A 17401-nucleotide genomic window follows, 5' to 3' on the forward strand; every position below is an offset into this window, starting at 1 on the left:
TATATTCAGATCATTTACTTCAGTAAAAGCAGTAATAGGCAAGGTAAACAACTGCATTTAGTTGAGTACGTATACTTATTAACAGTAACATTTTATTTTGAACGTAACAAATAAAATAGCCGATTGCACAGCAGCATGGACCCTCCCATTGTATTACATTTTATGAAATTATTACTATTTATTATTAATAAGCTGTATTTTAAGGTAAGGCTAATATTAGCTACTTTCTATACTGTTGAATAGTATAGTCAAAACCAATGCATTGTAGTTTTCATTAATCATGTGTTTATGTAAAACCTTGAGTTTGCAAAGTAAATTAGCAGCCAAATAAAAGTAGTGGAGTAAAAAGTACAATATTTCCCTCTGAAATATAGTTTTAATAAAGTACCTTAAAGTGTACTTAAGTTGTACTTGAGTATATGTATTTAGTTTCAAGCAACCACAAGAGGCTCAGGGATGGGGAACCACTTGTCTAATGCATATACCAAAAAAGCTAAAATATAAAACATATTCCTCATTTCAAATCTAACTTAAGACCTTAGTCACATCAAATTTTCCCTTTCTCCCAGAGATGGTCTGTTGTTCACCACTGTCGACCATCAAAATGAAGTCAAAAATGCCATAGACTTGGCCGGAATGTCCCAGCAGCTCATCCCACCGCCACCAGTAACCATTGGGCTCTGACTGGAGACGCCATTTCAGACATACAGACAACCCAATGCTAATTCAGTCTAAACTAATAAGGCCCTTTGGCTGCACTAAGTGATTTAAAAGGAACTTCAGGGCAATTAAATCCGACTTACTTGAAATCATTTTCTAAACCCAGACCTGGAACAGTGATTATTCAGGCAGTGTTAAAAAGCTGTGATGTGTAGTGAGAGGCTGAACATTCAAATAAGCTGCTGAAAAGCTGCTGTGCATTAAAAAGTACTTTAACACAGATACACCTGATGTAACCATCCAACACGGGAGAGGAGCCAGCTGACTCATGTTAGTTCAACAAACACAGACACACATGCTCTGTACTCACACTCCGTCGTGTAAAAAGACGGACAGTTGTAAGTGTGCCGCAAAGAAAATAATCCGCATGATGTTTTTTTTTCTCCGCTGGCTCCTTGCCCGTCAGACTCAGAGTGACATCACATACTTCTGAAACAGTACACCTTTCACGAAGGTGTGGAAAGACTCAAAACACATACAGAGCAACACACCGGAGCCCATACACAGAGTCTAGTGTAATAAAGCGATCCGTTCAGAGTGAATGCAATTAATCTGCTGCAGCATGTAGTGCTTTTGCAGGATTCCTTGAGAGAGCCCACGGCCTGAGGCAGCCTGAGCATCTCCGTAATCAAAACCCCCTGGGAGGTCCACCGTCGAGATGTGTGAGGATATCTGCTCCACGCTGACCAGTCTCTCACAACATCCTCTTCTTCATCACAACACTTCATCCTCATCTGCCCTCCACACACAAATGTCCCATCCCTCTTTCTCACTGCTGCTGCTTGTGACCGAGGCCTTTTTGGCTCAGTCCTGGTTGCCATTGGTGAAAGAAAAAAAAAAAAAAAAAGGAGTGGTGTGAGTGGAGAGGTTCATGGTCGCACTGGTTTGCTGTGGGATGGGTACCCGTGGGAAGAGAGGAGCAGAGCCTGCATCCATAAATCAGCTGTAGATGACTCACTGAGAGGAGCCAGCGGTGAGCTCTGCGGGTTAACATCAACATGTTTATCACTAAATGTAGTGTTGAAGAAAAAATCTGTTTACAGTAAATGGTGGTGGAGTGACGGGACCGATTTACTCATAAAATACCTAAATTTTTGGATGTGTTTTAAATAGTTCTACATATATTCATGTAATTCTAGGAATGTCGGTGTGTTGGTTGTCAGTCCATCCATCCTTCTGTCCATCCCTCCGTGGCTCGTACATCTCTAGAACTGTTCACACTTGGCATGAGTATTGTTCAAGGGCTCAGGAGGTGCAGTGTCGAATTTTAGGGCACCTGATATGTTGAAAATTAATAAACTGTGAATAAACAGTTGCTCTGTAGCAGCGGCGGCTAGGACTCATCACGTCTCATTCACCACAACAGGGCGCTCACAACAACAGCGTGTTCAAAACAACAGGAGCTTTCCCGACAACCGATTCTCCAGCAGCTTCAGGGTCCTGCGGACCGAGTCCTGCAGCCGGTCTTTACTTGACACGGCTCAATGTCTGCAGGTCACTTTCACAGTTTGGGCAGGTTTGGAAAGGGCACTGCACAATAAATGTTTTTCTAAGATGGAAAGGTGCATCTGATTTTCGGAGCAGATAGTAGTAGTGTTGGGTGTTTTGACAGTTTGGTGAAGCCTTTATCGGAGAACTTACCTGAACAGGTGTCAGCTGGGCTCTGGGATCAAACACTCGCAACATCTTGTCCTACAGATACAAAGAGAGAGAAGAATCATGACAGAGCTGAAAGAACCTGGAAATGATTCATTTGATGAATGACGCATCATAAATCAGCTTTCGGCTGTCGGAACTCAAAACCCTTTTGTTTTAAATCACAGCTTGGTTCCTTGTATGGACGGCATGTGACGTTAAGTAATAACGTGCAAGGGCTGTGAGGCAAGTCTGTGGTTTACTGTAATTTGTGAGGAGTGTGCCTTTGGTGTACAAAGGAGGTTCAAGAGAGGATGCAAGGTCAATATTCAAGGTTCTCACAAAGAACAGAGGAAAGGAAGAATCACTTCATAGAAACTGAAATATGAACGTTAAATAGCGAAAACATTAGAATCCCTCCACCACAGTTCGATTCTGATAAAGAACAACACGGGTTCTCTGAGGTTTCCTCGTTTATCAGCATGATCTCACTGATTCATCGCAACCTCTCGGCGCCCTTAGTGCCTTGACCCCGGTCGGCTCGAACACGCATTCGGCATCAATCACGGCAGCCAATCAGAGAGGCTCCTTCATGAATGAGAGGAAATGGGCCCTAATGGGATCAGGCTGTGACCGGGACATGCGTGTCTGCAACCGTGTCACTCAATACGGCAGCAGGCCGACACAGGGGGCTGATAGCAGGTAATAAGTAAAAGGGGCTAGACTGAACCAGGCAAACACACTTAACAAATATATGTCAAAGGAAATCAGGAGGCTGACAGTGACACACACACACACACACACACACACACACACACACACACACACACACACACACACACACACACACACACACACACACACACACACACACACACACACACACACACACACACAAGCATTTTATTCAATCAGGCTAAATCCAGTGTCAGTTTCAGCTTCTCTTGGTTCTGCTCCTCTCAGCAGTTCAAAGGGGATTTATTTGCTATTTATTAGTTAGAATAGCAAACGCAGGTTTTTCCCTAATGTGCTGTTTTTTTTCCCTGCCTCTCCATCTGTGTGTGTATCGAGTATGTGTGTGTGTGTGTGTGTGTGTGTGTGTGTGTGTGTGTGTGTGTGTGTGTGTGTGTGTGTGTGTGTGTGTGTGTGTGTGTGTGTGTGTGTGTGTGTAGCCCACCCACGAATATGATGCCCCAGGGTTATGTCTTCAGGCCTCTGCGACCTGGGCCTAAGCCAAAGGCTCAAAGAGCGATGTGGGAACACGAACATACACACACACACACGTTTTCCCACCACATTGGCCTGGGCATAAGAACCCACCTTTTGCAAAAATGCCAAATTCTGGATAAAACCACCTCGCATTCTCTAAGTGTACCAGCATGAGACACCGATTTATTGTTGCAGCTCTTTAGCCAGCTATCATCTGTGCATACAATCCTACTCAAGCAGCTTCATTTCAACCCATCACCAAGTTATCTGCCCTTAACACACCTTAGAATAGATAAACATATTTCTCCCGTACATTTATGCATATACAAGTATACAATTCCCATATTAACTTTATTTATTGGCATTTTACCCTAAATAGTGTCATACAAACAACAACATATGAGAGAGGAGAGGCAGGCGATCACACAAATGAAGAACCACTCACATACAGATGTGTCCCCTAAGCAACCCCACAAACCCACTCGAGCAAACACACACACACAAAAGCCTATGACAATAGCCCGTACAAACACACACTCACACACCACATCGACTCATAAATGCACAGATGGACGAGCAGGAGATGTGTGTGCATGTGTGTGTACATATGTGTGTGTTTGTGTGTGTGTCAGCAGCTGTTTAATCACATTGATGGAGCCTCATTCTCAAGCTGCTGTTAATGAGTTTTCACTGCTCGTCTGCTGCACACAACTTTCACTTATGTGTAAACACACACACAGTCGGTGGGAATCTTCGGCCACTGATGCTGTCTTCACTCATCAAACACACTGGGCCGACACCCTCCCATTCCTAATCTCCCATGGTTACCAGCGCTGAGCCTGTTGCGATCGTGAATTTGAGACTATGGGATGCCTTCATCGTTTATTGAATCTCACTTCTACAGCCTGAGCACGGTTATAAGGAGCCGGTGATTTTTAAATTTAAAGGTGGACTGTGGACCATAAATCCAGCGGCACCCCATTTTTAAACAGCACACCGCCCAGGTCCGCCGGTCATTTGGATAAACACAGACTTTCCTCCATCCCAGCTCACAGTACCTGTGGATTCCCCTTCGCCAAACTGAATGGTGCCTTTCTCCCTCCAAGTGTGACATAAATATACATGTCTCTCGGTCCGAATGAGGCCCGTCATGATTCCTGCTCTTTGGGGCGGTGGTCTCCCCTTCATCTTCCCCCATCGCAGCCCTGCACCCCCAATGTTTACTCTACAGGAGGGCTGGGGGGGATTGGACCCACATGTCTGCAGGCCCTATTTGCTTTAATAAGCTGGATTGGAGAGATTGAACGGGGTCTTTTGGGTTAAATGACACCAGAGCCCAAATGGGTAAGAGCTTCAGAGCCGCCGCCCCCCCACCCGCTCTGTTCTTGGTTCACATTCCCCCCACCACGCTCCCTTTCCTTTCAGGTGCCTTGTTCTGTCAGGCTGCACTGAGGCCGAGGTTGATCTGGTGCATTACCCTGTCAGAGTAATTGTCATAATTTGGAGGTAGCATGTGATGGGCGGTGTAATTTGTTACTTGTCAGAGCGAAGACAAACAAGGGGGATTGGCCTGACAATCACGCCTGTTAAGTGCGCACATTTGTGTCAACGTTTATTTGGTCTCAAACACCAGTTAGTTCATCAGATTTTATCTTTCGTACACACCGGGGGCCGCTGTCTCATTTTAACATCAGTCTATGTGTACTTTAAAAAAGGAGTCAGATGGTTATGTTAATCTCCTATAAAACCAAATATATTCATGAAACAATGTCAACTCATAAACCCCTTCTTTCGCTGCCCCCTACTATTAAACCCACACCACCTCCCTCCTTCCTCCTCCTACACAACGCACTAACAACTTAATGGAAAGGCCTTCAAGCTCTGTGATTATATCCTGATGACACCAATGAGTACAGCCATATGGACGCATAAAAACCCAAGGAGACTTTCTCCCCTTCTTTAGCTTTTTCTCGTACGCCACATAACTACTGTGCACGTCAGAACAATTTGGTTCTTCGGTGCCTGATGTGACTTAAGCTTGCATCTAGGGACAGTTAGGTTTAAGAGGGTATATGGTGCTGTGTACTGTGGATAGACATTTAAGGTCAGGTGGGGTCAGTACAAAACAAAAGCCATGACAGATGTATCCTTCACACTCGGGCGTGTTCTCTGATTAGTGTCGTCATTGCCAAGTTACAACAGTTTCCAATCTCCACAGGCTCCCTATCAACCTCAGCCAGGATTTCTTTAACAGCTTTGTCATCACTATTACCATATTAAAACAAACTGGCTCTTAGGTATTTTACGTCATCAGACTTTCCAACTTTATTCTGTTTTTTTCCTGTAAACAACTGCTCACTAATTCCTAATCAAATGTATGATGTGACCTCCACCCTCTTTTATGAGCATCACCTCTGTTGACATTTGGAGGAAATAAACCTCATATAAACAGATAAGGAGCTGCAGAGTTCTAAAGTGAGGCGCGCTGCACCGAAAGTGAGCCAATGGCGGCATCTAGTGGTCAACCCTTGAGATATTCACATATGAAGTTTGCGAGGGAGTGAAACTAAATGCAGCTTTTTCACTTTATCACGCCTTTGCAATACATCAGGTGCAGTGTGAGTTGCCCTCACCTTGCAGGAGGAGGCCAGCAGAGAGCCGTCCCGTTTCCAGCTCAGACTCTGCAGGTGGTCACCGTGCTGCTCCAGAACTGCAGACGCACATGTCAACATTAGTGAGGAGACAGGAGAAGAAGGACTAGAGACGCAAAGCTCATGTTAGACAGGGACAAAATGGGGCAAAGAATAAAAAACATGGTAACACAAATAATTAGCACAGATTGACAGGGCAGGGAAGAGATGAAGCCGTAGAAAAAGCACATAAAAACCTGAAAACACGTAATAACACACCAAAGATGGGGGTGATACACATCAAGGAATGGATCATACGTCTTTACAGTTAAAGCATATGAGAGAGACTGAGAGCGTGACACACATTAGCTTGCGGTGCCTTAAGTGAGCACAGCAAAACTGGGGTGAATTGTTCAGTTGCACCAGTTGAAAGGAGATGAGAGGTACACAGGTTAAGACACAGACAAAGTGATGTGACATGAACTTAAATAGTAGAGATAAACTAATTTTTAACACAGATACACTTATTCAAATATAGATTTTTTCATCGTTCAGATCTTTTTCCTTAACCGCATATGAATGGGAGTGATGTAAGACAGTGTGTGTGGGTGGGGGGGGGGGGGGGGGGGGGGGGGGGGGAAGGCTCACAAAAAGTTTCATCAGCAGTGAGCAGCAGCAGCCAGGCCAGCTGTCATGGGATGGAGGGGTGCTTGCAGTGTTTGTAAGGGTGGGGTGGGGGGGTGGTGAGGCCAGAGGATAGTGACAACATCCTGAGGCCAGTCTGGGGAGACTGGGACCAGGACTGCAAACCAAAACATTACCTCTGCTGCTCCAGCACTTAGACAGAGCCACAGGGCTGTAAAACGTAGGCAGTGTCAGTCAGACAGTCCCCAAAGAAAGAAAAAAAAGAAAAAAAAAAGAAGAGGAAACCAACCACTTCACTCGACTTTAAATATATATTTTGGTTAAACACAGAAACAAAACAGGCCACAACAAAACTTAATGACTGACAGATACTAAAATGTTAAATGTAACAGACAGTGCAGGATGTGCGACAAAGACAGAATTTTCTTGTGACGTGTGTTTCAAATCAGTGCTCACGACCAAATGTGTGTGAGCGTGTGCAGCTCATGCCGTCAGCTAGCTACCTGCTAAGGGTGCGTCCTTGCGGCTGGTGTCCCAAATCAGAGGAGACTTGGCGGTGCCGACAGCCAGTAAGCCAGAGGAGGTGGGGTGGAAGTGCACCAGCTCCAGCCTGCCCTGCCCTGGATGCAGGGTCAGCTCGGGGCTGCTGGGCTGCTCCAGCTCTGGATCACACAGACGCCACAGTTTCACCTGTAAACACACAGTGGAAAATAAACAAAATGATGTGCACTTACATTTTATAAAAGCTTATAATTCATGATGGAAATAGTCCTCACACTTCAGGGAATTCCTGCTCTTTTGGACATCAAATGAAATGCTTATGATCAGTAAACTGAGGGTTTTTTACAGCCACATCCGACAAATCAGACTGGTGTAACCAAGATTGTGATTAGTTCTGCTGAAGTTGTGCAGGCCGGGATAAAAAAAGATCAGTACAGCAGGTAGCTAAGGATGCAGCATCAAACCAAGAGATGAGGAAAAGGTTTTAGGTTTTTACACAAATCTCCTCAAACTCTTCTCTCTGAGTCGAGCAAAATGAATACACAGAAAGTAGCATGCTGGAGTAGCCAGAGGGATCTACATCCAGATCAGGTTTGGATTTCTAGCTGATGGGAGCAGATGAAGTGAAACTGTATGATTATGTGTCAGTAAAATAAATCCCCGGATACATATTTCACAGGTGGGTGCATTCTCTCAGTCTGACTCTAATTTCACTTGCTCAGCACCAGGCTGGTGAAACAACGTGCCCTGTCGGCAAAAGGATGAGGAGTGAAAGTGAGCTGCAGATGCTGGGCACTGCGGACAACTCTGGTTTGTGTGCTAAAGGTCAATGTGTGGCAATAGTTGGTTAAAACAGTTATCTGAGGTAAACCAAGCTGCTGAGTCTGGAGATGCAGGCTCACACCCAGCAGATTCCAGTGAGCCGCGGGCACCTGGGGCTGAGAATAACGTGCCCAGAGCAGGGGAGTCATCATAAACTGAGCAGGTTTATATTGCATTTCAATTCCTGCCAGGAGCAGCAAAGCCATAGAGGATGGACAGTGCACTTCAGTTTAAGTTTACTGGAGCAAAACAAAGGCAGATCGATACAAAGAAAGAGAAAAGGCAGGAAGGAAAAGGTTAAAGACAGAAAGTAAAAGACTCCACCGATGAGCTCACCATTTCATCTCCGGAGCATGTTGCCAGCAGATTCTCATCGAAAGGAGAAAAGTCCATATCAGTTATTAAATCTGGGAAAGGGGAAAATAACAATTAGATCTGGATCACAGCTGTGTAGGCTGTAGGGTAATTTCAAGGTATTTGTTTTCCTAATGTGACTCAGTGTCCTGCCAGAAAATAGTGTGCTGATAAAAACATGAAGAACAACTACCAGAATGGCAGGAAATCTGAGCGACTGTCCATTGGCCATCTGCACCAGGTTTGACTGAAGACAGGCCCAGCAAACCTCCACCTGGAGACACAGGAAACATCACACAAACAAAACACAGACATTTCAAAATAATGTCCCAAAATCTTTCCCTTCCATTGAAGCACTGGGCTTTAACTGCAGACGGTGGATTCTTCTTCTGGTGCAAACCGCTGACCACTCTTTTATAGCCTTACCAGCCTGATCGGCGTTGAAGGCCACAAGCTTGGAGCTGGCTTTGATGTGGTTCCCCTGGGAGGAGAAGGAACCGGCGTGGACATTGTTGATCCACTCCTGGAGTTGGAGACAAAGATCGCACAAGTCAGAAAGCAGGGCAGATGACGCAGAAACAGATAATTAGGATCAGACGACACCACAGAGGGTAAAATAAGCAACTCATCAGACCACAGTGTATAAAATGCAACTTGACAGATGAGGAGAATCACGAGTGTGGACGTGACACGTGCAAACAGGAGAACACCAGCAAGCTGCACTGAGAAACCCAAGAGAAAAACATGTCTGGCTTATCAGTTTTTATTAAGAGCGCACACGACCACGTTGGTGTCAGAGCACACAGAATAAAAGAATGACATAAACAGGGAGGATCTAGTTGAGGGCACGCGAACGCACACACACACACAAGCTCCTCTGAAAGAGTGGTGAGGAAGTGGGAGGTCTCCCCCGAGTTGCACAGCACAGAAACTCTCAAAGCCTCTTTCATAACACGAACAAGGCAAGAGCAGCAGGAAGACAGAGTGTCCGCACAACATGCTCCAACAAATTCTCCTACGCGGCTCCTCAGAAAACTGTTACGAGACCAACCCTGACAGACGTTCGGCCTGAAGAGTGCAATTAACAAGAGGATGAATTGGAGGACGGAGCATCTTCTCCTGCATGGACAATATTAAGGACACCATCTTTTACAAAAAGGTCCATCGTTCCTGTGAAATCCGTTTTGGTTACTAGAAGGAAATAGAGTTCACACCTCGACCAATTCCCCTAAAGTCCCTTTATGAAACCACATTTGAATTCACCAAATTCGGGTTTTTTTTGTGATCTGCACCAAATTGAATAATATGTCAGTCCCCTAAACATGCCTGATTGTTTTCTACATGAATTATCTCTTGGAAATTAAGGAAAATGTTGAAAAGCGCCATCTCGCAATGTAAAGAAGGGGGAAAAAAAACAAATGGGTTCTTCCCTGACCAATATAACATCCTTCGACACAATTTTGTGATAATCCATTTGGTAGTTTTTGAGGAATCCTGCTAAATAACAGACACACAAACAAACAGACGAAAACTGAACCTCCTCGGCAGACATAAAATGTACAATATTTGGTGTTTTCGGCCTTTGACAATCAAGGCCTATACGCAGGAGGAATAGAATGGGACACCTTAGGGTCAGCCTCAAGAAAAGATGTCAAAATAAATCAATCCCTGTGACTTATCTCTCACCATGTGGAAATTTGAAGCTGTTGTGGGGGAAGAAAAAAAAAATCTATAATTGTCATATCTCTAAATCCATGTAAACCTCTTCTCACAACCTTTACACCGTCGCCCACATTTTCTCTTTGGACTGGAGCAGCCACAGTAACTGGCCTGTTGTGTGAAAGGGCCAGTTTGACATTCACAGCAAGCAAAGCACCACATGCTGCTGATCCTGTGCGGGAGATTGGAGAGAGAGAGAGAGAGAGACATACCAAGACCATCCAGTGTCTCTGAATGTACATGCCAAACATTTTACTGCCTCATTAAAAACAGGGCAGGGGGGTGGGGGGTGGGGGGTTACATAGTTCACCTGAGCGAGGATAGAGCTGCAGGCAACTTCCCACAAATGGATCCAGAGTGAGGATGATTATTTTAACGGCAGACCATGAGCCCTATAGTTTCTGTCCACACCAAAACTCCCTGATTACTGATTTAGTTTGCACATCTTATATTTAATTATTTTAGTCATGTTCCAACCTTTACCTTTGCAAACAACTACTGCAATTTTGCACGCTTGCCTCTTACTTTGTCATCTCTCAGTCTCTCGGTCTATGTGCAATGCCCTGGATATGCTGCTGTAACACAATCATTTCCCAATTTGGGATCAATAAAGTACATCCATCTATCCATCTATCCATCTATCTGTGTCTGTGTCTGTGTGTGTGTGTGTGTGCAAAACCCCTACAGGCCAGACAAGCTGCCTCTTGCAGCCAGCAGGAGAGCCATCACTGAGAGAGAGGCTTCTTCATACTGTCACATTCAAATGTTTTTTCAATGTTTTCATTGAGTGACACAGGAAATCTGAGCAGAAAGGCAGAAGGGTCCAATCAGAAACTCTGCAGGACAACAAGACTGCTGAGGAGCAAACTCAGTGATCTGTGGCATAATGGGACGGTTGTGATTTGGCCTCGTTGTACGATAAGAGGAAGCAGATCTGTGCAGACACACGGCTCCTTGGTTTTTCTTCAGATTCCGCTTCAGATCTCCCCCTGTGCGTCTCTCCTCCAGATGCAGGAAGTTCAACATCCCTTGCAGGCACAAACACGCTGAAGTAGCACAGCTGCTAATAACCAGTGCTAACGTTAGCTAGGAGGGAACATGTGAAACAACTGGCTCGACCCAGACGCTCGGGAGCTACTCACATCTTTCTTGGCAATTTTCGGAGTGGTGTTTTTGAATTTGGAGGTCTTAAAGCGGTTCATGCTGCCCTCTCACACTGACTGTCGAGCCTTCCGGGTGTGTGTGCGCGTGTGAGTGTGTGTGTGTGTGTGTCACTGCTCCGCTGTCTGCACTGGGATCAGCTGACAGCTCGCCCAGCCGCCTGTCTGCTCGCTTTGGTCACTGGAGCCGTCCGGTTGGGCGGAGTTCTGCTTTTCTCCCCCTCCTGCGCTGCCAAGTGCTCCCCTGGTACATAAAACGTGCGCATCCTTCTTGTACGTTATTAAGCACAACCCCATGTTCACTTGTTTCTGGTTCTGTTCCTCTTTTCAAATAAAATAATAAAATAACATCCGCTGTCGTTTCTCACTTTTCTTTGAATTTAAGGAACTTTAACGAACAACACGCAACAAATCGTGAACAAATAGATTGAGAGGAAATAAAACTAGGGCTACGTTATAGCACTAACGGGCCCGAGCACAGGCATTTTGAAGCCTGTTGCGGTTAGTGGGGAGAGCGATCAATAGGGCCTCCCACCGTCCGGTGCTCGGGCCCTAATTAGTTGCTTTTAATTGATAAGTGGTTTTATATCATTATAGACAGTAAGATAGATGAAATATTGCTGCCAATTCAGATGTAAAGTAAACCCTCTATAATTACGATAATTGCTCCTATATATATGTTGATATGTATGTATATATGTGCTTTTTTCAAAGTTATAGATCGTGTGTGTGTGTTTTTGTGTTATAGATTCTGTCAGTACATTTCCATAGATATGTTCCCTGCACTAATAGTTTGTTTTAATGGTGTAGTTCATTTGTGCATCGCTCCAGAGAACGAAGTTGCCCTGTGGCCTCCGGAGCCAGATGATCCCATGTGCTGCTGCGAGTGTGACATCTACCAGTACGGATGCTGCTGTGACTGTGAAGATCTGGACGAGGCCTTTAACAGGTTAGAAGAAGTATGACCTTTAATGAGACACAAAAGGGTCACAAGGTGATTTACAGACATCAAATACAATTTAGATGCAATTCTCAATATCATATTTTAGCCATAATTGTTCCAAAAGCTAAAAAAAGTACTTGTTAGAATAAAACCATGTGAATAACCATGCATGGTGATTATGACAGATGAGTGACAGCATCAGTTGCAGCAGGTCAGTGTAATTAATGAAATCAGAACAAAACAAAACAGCGCCAGTGATTTCAGACAAACACGTTTCGTTCAGAGAGCACCATCTTGAGTCAAATTGAACATCTTTGTTGCTGCCGGTGCCGCCCACTCTCTTCCGGACATGCGCAGTAGGTGCGCAGCGGCAGTCAGTGGGTGAAGAAATGATGGCGGCTGCTCGCTGCTCCTCACGCTGGGTCACAGTCTTCGTGTCCTCTGGCCGCCGCCGGGCCGCCGGGGCCGCAGTGGGCGCCGGTCATGGAGGAGTCCGCGGTGTTTCCACTGTGGGTGCGGATACAGTGTGGCGGGCGGGCGGCGTGGCGTGCGGCGCTGCAGGGAAAGCCGTGACATTGAGAGGGCTGTCAGGTGAGTGGTGCATTAGCCATATGGCCCTGGGCTAGGCTAGGCTAGGTTTCTACAAGTTTATCCATGTGACGCAGTTCAAGACAATAAAATTAGCTTTAAAGATACGAAGACCTTGTAACTCAAACGTTTTAGCTTCATGCTCGAGCAGATCACGAGAGATCAGTGTTGCTAACTGTGATCTGCAGTCATCAGGTTGAATTTGACCTGTCAGACAGATATTGCTAACATTTGTTTTTGCTATTGCTATTTACTCACTTATATTCTATTATGTTCATCATAACCAAGTAAACATGTGTTACTAGTATCTCCATTCTATCCATGCATCCAGCAAATTCACCCACAGTAAAAACAAAAACAATGCAGACATGCTGAACGACCACCTTTCAATGTGTTGTCTGTTATCAAGTCATGATTAAACAGCTCTGCTCCTCTATTTTCTGTGGTTAATGATGTTTATGTTAGAACTGACAGGACTTACAAACTACAACAGGAAGACACTTTTCAAATTAATTACATCGTAATAACAACGATGATGGAGCAAGACACAGCAGCAATAATAACAGAAAGTAAGAGGCAGATATTCAAATGCAAAATACTAATAACAATGAACTGAAAAGGAAAAAAACTAACCACCCATCTTTGTTATTTGCTGGCCTGCACCAGGTCTGATATTACCAGGCAACAATTGAAGCCATTTACTCTTTTATAATACTTTTCAGGTCTCAAATCACCCCTGGCAGTTTGCACACACTACTTTCACACGAGTGCTCCTGCGAGCAGCAAGCAGGACTTCTACAAGATCCTGGAGGTTCCTCGCACAGCAACCCAGAAAGAGATCAAGAAAGCCTACTACCAGGTCCGTTCCTGCCCGACACATGTCCACAGTTTGCGCAGGTTCTCAGCTGACCAATCTTCACAGTAGTTGACGGTGTGTTTGTTGTTCCTCAGATGGCCAAAAAGTACCACCCTGACACTAACAAAGAGGACCCACAAGCCAAGGAGAAATTTGCTCAGCTGGCTGAAGCTTACGAGGTTTGTTCTCACTCTTTATTGGTTGTTCTCGCAATGATGTGTTTCCTTTTGCGATGCACTGTTTAAACCGTGTCCCCGTGTTTCAGATCCTCAGTGATGAAACAAAGAGGAAGCAGTACGACACGTACGGCTCAGCGGGCTTTGACACTGGTCAGGCTGGTGGAGGGCACCACTACTGGAGTGGACAGGCCAGCAGCGTGGATCCAGAGGAGCTCTTCCGCAAGATCTTTGGGGAATTCTCAGGAGGACGAGGGTTTGGTGACTTCAATGCCATGTTCGATCAGCCACAGGAGGTTAGTGGGACACTGGAAAATAGGACTAATGTCAAGGGGAGCACTTGATTTTGCCTTTTGAGGAGCTCACCTGATTAAAATTTGGTATTTTTTTATCTGTTTATGCAGATTAATGAATTTCTAACTCTCTCTTGTTCTCTTGGCACAGTACATCATGGAGCTGACCTTCACTCAGGCAGCAAAGGGAGTCAACAAAGAGATATCCATTCAAATGGACGCTGTCTGTCAGCGCTGTGATGGTAAGGGCCACGAACCAGGCACCAAGGTCCAGCACTGCCACTACTGCAACGGGTCCGGCATGGTGAGAGCTCTGATACGCTGCCACTCGTAAAAGTGTTCACATATGTGTCGCATTACCAAACACGTGTATCGTCCCCACCTGCAGGAGACAGTGAATACGGGTCCGTTTGTGATGCGCTCCACATGTCGGCGCTGTGGAGGCAAAGGCACAGTCATTTCCACTCCCTGTCATTCCTGCCGTGGGGCCGGACAGACCAAGCAGAAGCAGACTGTGACGGTTCCTGTGCCTGCAGGTCAGTTACATTCCACTGCCTTTATTTTGGCTGATATACCCGTATTAATCCATTTTATATATCCATATGAAATACAGCTGTAGATTAATTATGCTTGAATAGAAATAATGGAAGAAAATGTGTCCAGATGAACATGCTCTGTGCTCTGCATTCTTATTTTTTTGCTTCTTTATCACCAAGTAACCATGAATATTAATGAGAAGCTGAAAATGTTCACACATACACTGCATGAGAAAGGAAAGTCATCATTTGGTGTAGCTTATGTGCACCACCTGACTGTTATTTTTGCTTTAAGGAGTGGAGAATGGTCAGACAGTCAGAATGCCAGTTGCTAAGAAGGAGATCTTCATCACGTTTAAGGTGAGTATCTCCAGAAAGAGTTCTCCACGTAGTGCATGCTTTCCTCGTTAATAGGATTGTGTTGTATGTCTGCGTGTGGACATGTAGGAGACATTGAGCTGTCTGAGCTCTTAAACTGAACAACCTGAGGTGTCCTGCTTTTTGAAATCCTTCTTTGTGCTCTGGTTTGGTGTCCAGGTCCAGAAAAGTCCAGTGTTCAGGAGGGACGGTGCCGACCTTCACTCTGACCTTTATGTCTCTGTGGCACAAGCCGTTTTGGGCGGCACGGCCAGAACACAGGGTCTTTATGAAACGCTCAACTTATCGGTAAGCTTACTAGTACATTCTCTGGGTAAACGTCAAACACATAATAAAAAGAATTGGCTAGATGGTTTTAATTTGAACTCTCCCATCTTCAGATCCCTGCAGGAATCCAGACAGACCAGAAGATCCGACTTGCAGGGAAGGGAATCGCCCGTGTCACCGGCTACGGCTATGGTGAACACTATGTCCATGTCAAAATAAAAGTACCCAAGTAAGACAAACACACATCTTGTTCATCTATTTGTATAACTTATTATAAAAAAAGAAAGTTTTCCAAATCACACTGAACAAGTAAACAGAAGTGGTTTTCCTGTGCAGGACACTGACAGACAGACAGCGAGGTCTGCTGATGAGCTATGCTGAGGACGAGACAGATGTGGAGGGGACGGTGACCGGTGTCACTAACACCACTACAGGTAAGAGGTAACACTCTCACTGACAAATTCACTATTTCTCTTACCTGCCAGTTCCTGATATCCTTTACTGAGATGGGGTTTAAGTAGGGCTGGGCAATGTGGCCCAAAACAAAAAAACAAAAAATATCGATAGTTATCTTGATAAATGTCAGATCATTGCTTCTTTCAGGTTTAAAGACAGATTTTTGCTCCTTAGGTAAAGTTAATGGTGGTTTTAAACTCTTCTTTATGGGCTGAAAATGACAAACACTTGCAAAAAATATATAGCTGTGTTAAAAGATTTTCAAAGTTGAGACAATGGGGAGATCAAGTTTTAAAGTTTTTATACACAAATCTCCAACAATTTCCTTTTTCTTTTCTTCAAGGTAAAAGATCCTGGAATTGAGAGACCCCACCTGCAGGTCAGCGGGCGGAGACGGCAGTGTAAAGCAAAGACAGACGCATCATGGAAAGGGGACAGAGGCTTGAGAAGCAGTGGGTGGTGGATGAGGACTATGAGGGTTCTAGATGGATCAGTAAGGACCCACCTATCACACCCTGCAGTGGATAAACAAGAGGATTACCTTCTCTTTTTATCTGCCCAAGTTGATCCTCCCAGGAGGGGATGAAGCAGCCACTCACCTCTCTGTCCAATGTCCACGGAGGCTACTTTGATTACAAAGACTGGCCATTTATAATATGAGTCTGTGCGTGTGGGTTTTCTGCTGATTGCCACAAGAAAACTAAATACGATGGTGGTTACAGAATCCATGTGCACAAAAAAATAATTATTGTATTGACAAAGAATAAGAATAGTCAAACGTTTTTATTTGGGATTAAATCGCCCTGATGCCTTTGTCCATCCGTATGTTTTTCTTGTGTTTTCACCCATTTCCACTTTAATTCTCAGCAATGTTACACATCACAGGTCCAACGTCGTCAGACTACATGTTTACTTCTGTGTTTTAAGTGTTGGACAGTGTGGGAGTGTCTCCACTGGTGATTTCTCGCTCTCTGAGATGGAGGATTAAAAAAATGGAGATGTCACTTTCCTGACACTCACCCTCATCTGTCGCTCCTTTAACTCCGGCATCACTTGGGAGTTTTGAACTGTAATTACATTTATACATAGACAGCCATAGATCATACACACAACAATGTGTCGTATAGAAAAGATATACTGCACAGCTATAATAAAGCTGTGGTCTGGATAAAAGCCTGTTTTCTGTAAATGTCTAAAGTAATAGTACTTAAATCTGATATATTTATCATATTTGTGAAGATACGTTTCAACCTCATTCATATGCAATCAAAACACAACTAATCTCCAAAGTCTAACATTACAAACGACGTGTAGAATTTCTTTTTGCAGGGAGATTGTATCGGATTGCATTGCATTGCACATGTGCACCTAATAAACCTGCATTTTTATTTTTGAATAAATGTAATATTATCCTCAGTGATCCTGTGTGGAGAAGTTAATGAGGTCACTTATTGTCCTATTATGTTCTGCTTTATATAACACGGTCCACTGGGTCAATAACTGGTTTCCAGAA

At 44.5% G+C, this 17401-nt stretch overlaps 2 protein-coding genes across 4 annotated transcripts in view; one reads left to right on the plus strand and one right to left on the minus strand.

Annotated features, from left to right (window-relative positions):
- Positions 1 to 11535, minus strand: part of coro7 (coronin 7) — a 100570-nt gene extending 89035 nt beyond the window's left edge. For both annotated transcript variants that reach the window (XM_034593637.1, XM_034593636.1), the window contains exons 1-7: positions 11378 to 11535; positions 8943 to 9039; positions 8710 to 8790; positions 8499 to 8569; positions 7343 to 7529; positions 6198 to 6274; positions 2362 to 2412 (exon numbers count right to left, since the gene is read on the minus strand). In XM_034593637.1, the coding sequence (XP_034449528.1) occupies positions 2362 to 2412; positions 6198 to 6274; positions 7343 to 7529; positions 8499 to 8569; positions 8710 to 8790; positions 8943 to 9039; positions 11378 to 11437 (624 nt within the window). In that variant the 5' untranslated portion in view covers positions 11438 to 11535. The remainder of the gene's footprint in view (positions 1 to 2361; positions 2413 to 6197; positions 6275 to 7342; positions 7530 to 8498; positions 8570 to 8709; positions 8791 to 8942; positions 9040 to 11377) is intronic.
- A 1157-nt stretch (positions 11536 to 12692) lies between these two features.
- dnaja3a (DnaJ heat shock protein family (Hsp40) member A3a) lies at positions 12693 to 17061 on the plus strand. Of its 2 annotated transcripts, XM_034593640.1 has the most exons (11): positions 12694 to 12929; positions 13649 to 13785; positions 13878 to 13961; positions 14048 to 14254; positions 14403 to 14555; positions 14640 to 14787; positions 15083 to 15147; positions 15325 to 15453; positions 15546 to 15661; positions 15769 to 15866; positions 16232 to 17061. In XM_034593640.1, the coding sequence occupies exons 1-11, from the start codon at positions 12728 to 12730 to the stop codon at positions 16249 to 16251; spliced, it is 1359 nt and encodes a 452-aa protein (XP_034449531.1). In that variant the 5' UTR covers positions 12694 to 12727; the 3' UTR covers positions 16252 to 17061. The 2 variants fall into 2 exon arrangements, with proteins under 2 accessions (XP_034449532.1, XP_034449531.1); XM_034593641.1 differs by lacking the exon at positions 16232 to 17061 and having other exon boundaries at positions 12693 to 12929; positions 15769 to 15877.
- The last annotated feature ends 340 nt before the right edge of the window (positions 17062 to 17401 follow it).

The sequence above is a fragment of the Hippoglossus hippoglossus genome, chromosome 8 (genome assembly GCF_009819705.1).
Source record: "Hippoglossus hippoglossus isolate fHipHip1 chromosome 8, fHipHip1.pri, whole genome shotgun sequence".
In the NCBI taxonomy this organism is placed as follows: domain Eukaryota; kingdom Metazoa; phylum Chordata; class Actinopteri; order Pleuronectiformes; family Pleuronectidae; genus Hippoglossus; species Hippoglossus hippoglossus.

What these genes read in the sequence shown, in the direction of transcription:
- dnaja3a (XM_034593640.1), top strand. Translation starts at nt 12,728, where the DNA reads ATGATGGCGGCTGCTCGCTGCTCCTCACGCTGGGTCACAGTCTTCGTG. An exon ending in TCAAGAAAGCCTACTACCAG is followed by an intron (nt 13,786 to 13,877) that starts GTCCGTTCCTGC and finishes GTTGTTCCTCAG; the next exon opens with ATGGCCAAAAAGTACCACCC. An exon ending in GTCAAAATAAAAGTACCCAA is followed by an intron (nt 15,662 to 15,768) that starts GTAAGACAAACA and finishes TTTCCTGTGCAG; the next exon opens with GACACTGACAGACAGACAGC.